The sequence below is a fragment of the Salmo trutta genome, chromosome 31, assembly GCF_901001165.1.
Source record: "Salmo trutta chromosome 31, fSalTru1.1, whole genome shotgun sequence".
In the NCBI taxonomy this organism is placed as follows: domain Eukaryota; kingdom Metazoa; phylum Chordata; class Actinopteri; order Salmoniformes; family Salmonidae; genus Salmo; species Salmo trutta.
This window is the reverse complement of record NC_042987.1, coordinates 31,624,030-31,634,633: the sequence shown is the minus strand read 5'-3', so window position 1 is coordinate 31,634,633 and position 10,604 is coordinate 31,624,030. Positions and strand designations below refer to the sequence as shown.

At 44.2% G+C, this 10,604-nt stretch overlaps 1 protein-coding gene across 1 annotated transcript; it reads right to left on the bottom strand.

Annotated features, from left to right (window-relative positions):
- Positions 1 to 4,410: 4,410 nt before the first annotated feature.
- si:rp71-39b20.4 (potassium voltage-gated channel subfamily V member 2) lies at positions 4,411 to 10,604 on the bottom strand. Its single transcript, XM_029724721.1, has 2 exons — positions 8,975 to 10,604; positions 4,411 to 5,708 (listed from the first exon to the last, which is right to left on the bottom strand). Exons 1-2 carry the CDS (start codon positions 10,304 to 10,306, stop codon positions 5,379 to 5,381), a joined length of 1,662 nt encoding a protein of 553 aa, XP_029580581.1. The 5' UTR covers positions 10,307 to 10,604; the 3' UTR covers positions 4,411 to 5,378.

Sequence of the window (10,604 nt, the reverse complement as noted above, 5' to 3'; positions counted from 1 at the left end):
TGATCATATTACTTCAGTGCTAGCCTCCCTACACTGGCTTCCTGTTAAGGCAAGGGCTGATTTCAAGGTTTTACTGCTAACCTACAAAGCATTACATGGGCTTGCTCCTACCTATCTTTCCGATTTGGTCCTGCCGTACATACCTACAGGTACGCTATGGTCACAAGACGTGGGCCTCCTAATTGTTCCTAGAATTTCTAAGCAAACAGCTGGAGGCAGGGCTTTCTCCTATAGAGCTCCATTTTTATGGAATAGTCTGCCTACCCATGTGAGAGACGCAGACTCAGTCTCAACCTTTAAGTCTTTACTGAAGACACATCTCTTCAGTAGGTCCTATGATTAAGTGTAGTCTGGCCCAGGGGTGTGAAGGTGAACGGAAAGGCTGGAGCAACGAACCGCCCTTGCTGTCTCTGCCTGGCCGGTTTCCCCTCTTTCCACTGGGATTCTCTGCCTCTACCCCTATTACGGGGGCTGAGTCACTGGCTTACTGGTGTTCTTCCATGCCGTCCCTGGGAGGGGTGCGTCACTTGAGTGGGTTGAGTCACTGACGTGGTCTTCCTGTCTGGGTTGGCGCCCCCCCTTGGGCTGTGCCATGGCGGAGATCTTTGTGGGCTATACTCGGCCTTGTCCCGGGATGGTATGTTGGTGGTTGGAGATATCCCTCCAGTGGTGTGGAGGCTTTGCTTTGGCAAAGTGGGTGGGGTTATATCCTACCTGTTTGGCCCTGTCCGGGGGTTTCATCGGATGGGGCCACAGTGTCTCCCAACCACTCCTGTCTCAGCCTCCAGTATTTATGCTGCAGTAGTTTATGTGTCGGGGGGCTAGGGTCAGTCTGTCACATCTGGAGTATTTCTCTTGTCTTTTCCGGTGTCCTGTGTGAATTTAAATATGCTCTCTCTTTCTTTCTTTCTCTCTCTCGGAGGACCTGAGCCCTAGGACCATGCCTCAGCACTACCTGGCTTGATGACTCCTTGCTGTCCCCAGTTCACCTGGCCGTGCTGCTGCTCCAGTTCCAACTGTTCTGCCTGCAGCTATGGAACCCTGACCTGTTCACCGGACGTGCTACCTGTCCCAGACCTGCTGTCCCAGACCTGCTGGAACCCTGACCTATTCACCGGATGTGCTACCTGTCCCAGACCTGCTGTTTTCAACTCTCTAGAGACAGCAGGAGCGGTAGAGATACTCTCAAAGATCGGCTATGAAAAAGCCAACTGACACTTACTCTTGTGTTACTGACTTGTTGCACCCTCGACAACTACTATGATTATTATTATTTGACCATGCTGGTCATTTATGAACATTTGAACATCTTGGCCATGTGCTGTTATAATCTCCACCCGGCACAGCCAGAAGAGGACTGGCCACCCCTCATAGCCTGGTTCCTCTCTAGGTTTCTTCCTAGGTTTTGGCCTTTCTAGGGAGTTTTTCCTAGCCACCGTGCTTCTACACCTGCATTGCTTGCTGTTTGGGGTGTTAGGCTGGGTTTCTGTACAGCACTTTGACATATCAGCTGATGTAAGAAGGGCTATATAAATAAATTTGATTTGAGGAGGGTAGCGCTCCAGGAACAGGGTTGGAGTGAAAACCTACAGGATGGTAGCTCTCCAGGAACAGGGTTGGAGTGAATACCTACAGGAGGGTAGTGCTCCAGGAACAGGGTTGGAGTGAAAACCTACAGGATGGTAGCTCTCCAGGAACAGGGTTGGAGTGAATACCTACAGGAGGGTAGTGCTCCAGGAACAGGGTTGGAGTGAAAACCTACAGGAGGGTAGTGCTCCAGGAACAGGGTTGGTGTGAAAACCTACAGGAGGGTAGTGCTCCAGGAACAGGGTTGGAGAGCCCTGTATTAGACCCTTGAGAGTTGTACTTACTGTGGTGTTGTCCAAGGTCTGGAGCTCCCACACGATGTGACCACCATACGGATAAACTCTCTCCCACACAGCTTCACCCTGGCGTCCTGCCCCTGGGTCCCATACATCGCAACCATGGGGAACCACCATGAGAGACACGAGACACTTAGCATCCATGATGTTGATGATTGCTCCCAAGTCAATGACACAAACAGCCAATAGACGGAGCAGGTATTGTATGATGAGGTGAGGATGTGTGGCTACTTGTGAGAGCTTCCTAGGGTTTTATATAATGCTCTACTGTCTATGCCAGGTGGGGATTCTCACAAGGAGCCATTCGACCTTGGCCAAGGAAAAGGATGTCCTGATCTTGAGATCACCACTGTGGTGTCAAAAAAGAGTTCCCATCAAGGCTGGAACTCTCGTATGAGATAAATACATGTCAACTAGTGATTTAAATGTTGTTTTTTACATTTTAGTAATTTAGTAGACTTATCCAGAGGGACTTACAGGAGCAATTAGGGTTAAGTGTCTTGCTCAAGAGCACATCAACAGATTTTTCACATAGTCGGCTCAGGGATTCAAACCAGCAACCTTTCGATTACTGGCCCAACGCTCTTAACCGCTAGGCTACCTGCCGCCCAGGCATGGTGTTTACGAACTAAGTTAGTGGTGCAAGTATAGGCAAAATGATACTTCTGCTATGAAAATATGACACATTGCTTCAGAAATCTCCACATTTATGGACTTTCCATTTAAGATGATTTGAAAATGTGATACGTATTCTCTGTAATTAGTTGGCATACATTCTTGGAGGTGTTATTTACCAATTGTGGTAATGTGTCAGGACTAGGGCCATGCTTTTTGGGGCATTTTGCTTCCAGCATGATCCACCAGATTGTTGCAGGTTGAAAATCCTAGGAAATGTTATTTAACTGACTCAAGCTGTCTCCAATCAATCAGTCATCTGGTTGTGTGTGTTTGGTGGGGGGGATCGCCTAAGCCAGGGTTTCCCAAACTCTGTTGTGGGGCCCCCCTGGGTGCACGTTTAGGTTTTTGCCCTAGCACTACACAGCTGATTCAAATAATCAAAGCTTGATGATGAGTTGGTTATTTGAATCAGCTGTGTCGTGCTAGGTCAGAAGCCAAAATGTGCACCAGTGGGGCCCCAGGACCGAGTTTGGGAAACCTTGGCCTAAGCCAGGGAAAGCGTAGCTCTGTGAATCTTAATCGCACAAAGCCTATTATTTGTCAGGGAATACCATTTGTATATCAGTGATTCTACATCTCACTTTGCTCTAGCTGATCCTCTTCAACAGCCTCAGAAGTTGTTGCTAAAAATGAGTCAATTAGGGGCAGTTAAAGGGGAGAGTCAATGAAACCAACCATGGAAGTTTATTGGACTGTCAAGCCAACACCTTAAAGGAAAACTCCACCCAAAAAACCTCTTTTGGTATTTCTTTCATTAGTCCATTGTTGATATAGTCCCAAAATGTTTTGCATGTCAGCAATCAAGTTTAAGAGATGCAACTTTCAAAATACAGAAATCTGTCCCGTATGATGCATCATACAGCCCAGATGTCTTACGCCAACAGCTACAACTTCTGAGTCCGTTGGAGAGGATCAGCTTGCGCAAAGTGAGATGTAGAATCACTGATCTACAGATAGTAATCCCTGCCCAATAGGCTTTGTGTGATTTTAAGATTTGCAGAGCTATGCATCCCACTGGTTTAGGCAATTCCCCCACCAAACAGACACGCACAACCAGACAATGATTGATTGGAGAGAGCTTTCCTACTGTATGATTTTCTATCTGCAGCAAACCTAGTGGATCATGCTGGAAATACCGGTAAAAGCAAAGTGCCAACATCCAAAAAGCATGGCACTAGACTCAGAAAGCTAATAAAATTAGGATGTAAGTTCAAAACAGAGTCAAGGATAATGACTTCACCATGAGCATTCATACCACAGATTCATGCCACAGACATTACGCAGTACTTGGCACTGGGCTATTGGGCTTCAGTAACATCTTGTTTTGTTTGCGTTTAAAGAAAATATGCAGACAATAAAATTCAAAGTGCATCATAGCGAGAATAGCATTACCAAGGAGTCCCATTGTGACGTCACAGCGTCACACAATCTCTTTTCACAGCATGAATGTGTGTGTGGATAGCCTTGGTTCCGTTTCCTCTCTGTCCCCTCTCACTCCTTACTGTTACTGTCGTAATACAGTCCCATGGCCCCAGGTTAACTCTAGAAGTCACTGCCAGGCGACTGTCAAAAGCCACTGCTGCTATCCTTTCAGTCGCCTTATCCCTAAATACTGTTAGACAGTCAGCTTATCGGTGCCGAATCAAACTACTGCAATGTCTGGTTGCTTGTTATCTTGATTTCTGTTTCAATACTCTATCTGTAGTTATTTGAGCGCAAGCCACACATTTCAACCTTGAAAATAGATTTTCTTACAATCAAATACTTTTTTATCAATGGAGAGCAGAAATGTTTTTGTTTGTTATTTATATCAAACACTTATTATCATTTCCCAGAAAGCTTTGCAGTTGACTTTAGTTCAATGTATTTGGCTTCATCCTTCCCTTTCACTGACTTACTGGTTGTGGTAACATGTTATGGTTAATAGGACATGAGACATTCAACAAAACAAGAAATAAAACACTTCAGATGAAATAACTTTTATTCTTTGACACCCATCGCATGGTCTATTTCAAATGAGTCCTGTATACAGTACTATATAGTACTGTCTAACTGTATACATTTTAAGTATATAGTGTGACTTGAACTGACTATTGCCCATAACATGGACATTTGGGTAGAAACTGAGTACCATGTCAGAGTTGGGTTCAGTTCTGCTAATGAATTAAAGATACCGTTAAAACTGTTGTTTTATAATAATTTTTTCAATGAATTAGTTGAATGTTAATTTTCTGACAAAAACTGAGAAGTAATTGCCTACTGGAAGTATCATCCAACTGCAATAGTGTCTTTTATCATGTTATAATAAACTAATTAGGCCTAATTGCATGTGTTGATTTGAAAATTTACAGCCTGCACATTTTATAGATCTGAGGCCCCCTCCAAAAAAATGTATATTAGCACTTCATCCAATGGAGCAGTCATAGGCCTACTGGCTACCATCCCTCAGCTTCTCAAGTGGTTTGTGCAATATAGTCTAATAAACGTTGGTCGTTACTCTGTTATAGGCATGAATGCCTGGTAAAAAGTTAGTTCCACTCAGCTTAACTGCATCAGGTGCTATTCTTAGAAACCGATCCCGATGGGGGGTAATTCCTGTCCATTTGACTGAGGAGTCACCCTTAGCGTGCCACGTCTAAAGCTGTAGCTTACAGTTTATCTCCCCTTGGCTCAGCCTCAATCCCCCACCCCCACCACCCCCTTTGCCCAATGTTTACTTTCCTACATCCCGGCTTAGAATATAGTCAGAGGCAGATGGGGTGTCAGTCTCCAGCGTGAAGGCGAGAAAGGCATTTAAGGGGCGTTGGCATTAGGGTCTCACTCGGCGCCCGCACAGCTCTGACTCCTGTATGGATGGTATGCGGTGTCATAATCGTCATCAGAGTCGTCCGAAGGCTGTGGTTCAAAGCAGCCATCGAACTTGCGCCGCAGACGTTTCTTGAGCTGGAAGGTGCGTACACCCGGGCCTATAGTCTGGGTGTATTCCTGGGCCTTGAGCTTGGCGTAGTAGTCGGAGAACTTGTTGAAGAGGATTGAGATGGGCATGCCGTTGAGGATAATGCCAAAGGAGATGCAGCCAAAAGCCACGCAGCGACCCAGATAGGAGATGGGCACCACGTCACCATAGCCCACAGTGGAGATGCTCACCTGTAGGACGAAGAAGGAAATGGGTCTTGTTGTGTTCATCTCAAAGAACATTTTAGTCAAAGCCACATACTATACAGAACACCAGGGGTACTCAACTACTATTAGAGTAGGTCTGGTCACACAGATTTCTGAGATGACAAAGGTCCGGATGGATATTGTCATTTATCATCATCGTAACAAACCCCCACATCGTGACCCTTGCTGTTTAAACTGTTCACACCCCTCTTGTTGGCAGAGAGAAAAAAAATCCCGGCAATTCAACACATATTTTCATGTCTTATGTGTGTTCATGTGATACCTAAATTACTCAACTAAATCAATGTAGCCCCCTGGGGGTCGAGGCCCCTGGTCACGTAATCTGGCCATGATAACTAAGATTTTGATAGCTAAATGGGTATAGTTAGGCTATCCAGCTAACATGGCCGGTAGTTAATCAAATGGACATTTTTGACAGGTTATAAATAGCACTCTAAGGTCTGTCAGTGAATAACATTACAAGAGGAAAAATTCCCATGCACTACCAAATGAATTCCACCTTGTGCAGCCATTCTACTATTACAACTCTCAACAGCAGTAAGTTGAAAGCCTGACTGAGTTCCTAAAAAAAATATTTATATAAGTCAGGACCCGCTGTCCTTATTGACCCTGTTTTAGTCAGGTCTGCCAGGTGAGTATGGCTGCGCTACAGCCTGGTTTCTTTTGCTGACAACTAAAAGACAGAACATACTGTATATTTTCACTTGAATCAGAATCCAACCAAGTGAAGGAGACAGACCTTGAGAATAAGCCTGATACTAATCTAGGTAATTATGGTAGTTGATCATGATGTTAGTTACAGCACTAGTCATGTACAGTATGTCAGGTCCGGAAATACTTCTGGGAATAACAAGGACCAATTCAACCTCCAGGGATCCAGGAACCAATCCAACTTTTCTAATCCGTCTGTAAACCATGGCTTGAAACGAAAGGCATTACATGGCATTAGACGAGATTAGACACGTAAAAGTTAACAGCTGCCGGGAGATAAAGCCTATAATGTCCTCCACCAAAGAGGAAGACACACAGACTATGATGCATGAACACAATGTCATGCTCCATGTTTGGAGTAGCAAAGAAATCCAATGAAATGTGGCAGATTACATTATCATACTCTGAAATTCAAACTAAAGTCAGCAAAGTATTTTTGTCATCACTCGCAGTTGGTCATGAAAAGCCTTGTTGACCCTTGTTCCTCATGATATAAAATATGAGGTAAAAGGCTGAAAAAGCCATACGCAAATACAGTGCCTTTAGAAAGTATTCATACCCTTTGACTTATTCCACATTTTGTTTTGTTACAGCCTAGATTTTCTCTCATTCATCTACACACAATACCCCGTAATGACAAAGTGAAAACATGTTTTTAGACATTTTTGCAAATTTATTGAAAATAAAATACAGAAATATCTAATTTACTTTGTAGAATTACCTTTGGCAGCGATTACAGCTGTGAGTCTTTCTGGGTAAATCTCTAAGATCTTTCCACACCTGGATGGTGCAACATTTGGCCATTTATTATTTTTTTTAATCTTAAATCTCAGTCAAGTTGGTTGTTGATCAATGCTAGACAACCATTTTCAGGTCTTGCAGATTTAAAGCCAAACTGTAACTCGGCCACTCCGGAACATTCACTCTTCTTGGTAAACAACTCCAGTGTAGTTTGGCCTTATGTTTTACGTTACTGTCCTGCTGAAAGGAAAATGTATCTCCCAGTGTCTTTTGGGAAGCAGACTGAACCAGGTTTTCCTCTATGAGTTTGACTTTGCATAGCGCCATTCTGTAGTTTTTTTTGGGGGGGGGGGGTTTATCTTAAAAAACTCCCCAGTCCATAATGATTACAAGCATACCCATAACATGATGCAGCTACCACTATTCTTGAAAATATGGAGAGTGGTACTCAGTAATGTGTTGTATTAGATTTTTTCCAAACATAACACTTTGTATTCAGGACAGAAAGTTAATTGCTTTGTCACATTTTTTTGCAGTATTACTTTAGTCCGTTGTTGCAAAGAGGATGCATGTTTTTGAATATTTGTATTCTCTACAGGCTTCCTTCTTTTCACTCTGTCAATTAGGTTAGTATTGTGGAGTAACTACAATGTTGATCCATCCTCAGTTTTCTCCAATCACAGCCGTTAAACTATAACAGTTTTAAAGTCACCATTTGCCTGCAACTGAGTTAGTAAGGGTGCCTATATCTTTGTAGTGACTGGGTGTATTGATACACAATCAACAGTGTAATTAATAACTTCACCATGCTCAAAGAGATTCAATGTCTGCAATTTTATTTTTACCAATCTACCAATAGGTGCTCTTCTTTGCGAGGCAACCTCCTTGGTCTTTGTGGTTGAATCTGTGTTTTGAAATTCACTGCTCGACTGAGGGACCTTACAGATAATTGTATGTGTGGGGTACAGAGATGAGGTGGTCATTCAAAAATCATGTTAAACACTATTATTGCACACAGTGTGAGTCGATGCAACTTATGTGACTTGTTAAGCACATTTTTACTACTGCACTTATTTAGGCTTGCCATAACAAAGGGTTTGAATACTTATTGACTTAGGTTTAACATTTATTTGTGAACATTTTGAAAACAGAATTCTACTTTGACATTATGGGGTGTAGGCCGGTGACAAATGCATTTCAAATTTAATCAATTTTAAATTCAGGCGGTAACACAACAAAATTTGGAAAAAGTAAATGGGTGTGAATACTTTCTGAAGGCACTGTACATTATCCAACTCAGAAATTAAAAACAAAAGTCAGGGAAGTATTTTTGTCATCCTTCCCCGTTGGTCATGAAAAGCCTTGTTGGGCCTGTTTCCTCATGATTAAAGTGAACCACAAACAGGAAATGGATCCTTTATGTATACTGCCACTGGCAACATCAATTGAGAGAGTTCAAATAAGAGTTAAAGGGATGAAAAATCTAATAGAAGTGTCAATGAACAGGAATGCCATATCATACCATAGAAAAATTACTGAAATTTAGGGCATATTCTACAGAACACAAAACATATAGAGCCCTCAAACTCAACTCTGCACTTTGAAGACAATTCCACAGCTTTTTTTCCATTGTTCCCCTCTAATCAAGCACTGATTTAAACCTGGGACACCCGGTGGGTGTAATTAATTATTAGATCGAACAGAAAACCAACAGGATCCGGACCTCGTAGGTTAAGAGTTGAATACCCCTGATATGGAGTTTGGAGTTGTTTACTCACTGCGGCCCACCACCAGGCATCAGGGATGCTGCTGAAGGGGGTGCCTGGCTGGTCCAGCTCCACAGAGTGCATGAGGGCCGAGAAGGTGAAGATGCCCATGATAATGAACAGGAATAAGCAGCACACCTGCTCTCTGCACTGCCGGATGGTGAAGCCAAACGCCCGCATTCCCGTAGAATGCTTGGCCAGCTTGAGGATGCGAAAGATGCGCATGAGCTTGACCACCTTGAGCACCTTGCTGACTTTGCTGACCCTGGCCATGGTCTTCAGGTCCTCCTGGGCACCAGCATCATCAACATCTGTGAAAATCTCAAAGATGATCTGGATGAAGTAGGGCATGACGGCCAACAGGTCCACAAAGTTGAGGCCGCTTTTCACAAAGTGTTTGATGTCGCAGGTGGTGAGTAGCCGCAGGAAGTACTCAAAGGTGAAGAAGACGATGGAGACGATCTCCACACACTCCATGTAGGTCTTGCCATAGATAGTGTACTTCCTCAGCTCCTTTACCGTGTTGAGGGTCATGGCCACGATGGAGATGAGGACGAAGAGGCTGGAGAACACGGCGAAGCCCTTGGCCGCTAAAGAGGAGTAGGGGTTCTCCATCAGGTCCCAAAGGGCCTTGCGTAACCCTCCCAGGAACATGGTTTTGAACATGGCCTCTTCATCCCTGTGGGCTGGCTTGATTTCGTCGATCAGCTCCTGGTTGACCTTCAGGCCATCTTTGATCTCATCCACCTTCTCCTCAAACAGCATGCGGCAACACCTCGGAGTGTCCCTCATGCGGAGACCCCAGAAGTTCATCTCCTCCTCGAAATTGAGCGGACACAGACTCTCCATCACCCACATGACGTTGCTGCAGTAAAAGTGGAAGATGTAGTGGAAGAAAGTGGGGTCCCGGTCAAAGAAGAACTCATTTTTGCGGACGGAGTAGTCGTCGCAGAGTGTCATCCTCTTCACAGGATCGGTACAGAGGGCCAGAGAGCCAATCCTGGTTTTGGGGTAGCGGAGAACCAGATGGATTGGTATGTGAAAGACTCTCCCACCGACATTGATGGTGACTATGTTGGATTGTCTGGCGACACGTTTTTCTTTCTCCTCCCTTTTCTTCTCGGGCCCGTTCTCCTTCGAGACCACTGTCTGAGTAGCAGGGTTGTCCAGGTTGTCCATGGACGTCCATGCTTTCACAGAGCTCTCCTGTGCAAATGGGAAGGTAGCGTCTGGTTCTTCAATGTTCTTGGATAAGCTGGTGTTCAGTTTCACGCTGGCAAACAAACTGGAGCGCCGTTTTTTCAGCTTTTTTAGGTGATGAGCGGTTTTTGAAGGTTGTTCCATTGTACGACCCCTCAGAGGGCAGGAAATTTTGAGAATAATCAATCCTGCTCACCTAGTGAAAGTTAAATCAGTAAAGACCTTACCAACAAATCCAATATGTCACACGTTTCACATTCCTCGACACAAAGAACAACAACGGCAAGACCTTCTTCCTTTTCCTTTCCTTTCAAATTCAGCAGGGAGAGAAAAAGCTACACCATGTTTGATTCAACGTGCAAGAAGATCAAGAGCATGAGTTGGGGATTCATCCTCCTCACTGATTCTCTAATCCCATTGCTGTTCTTTCTGTCCTAACAGA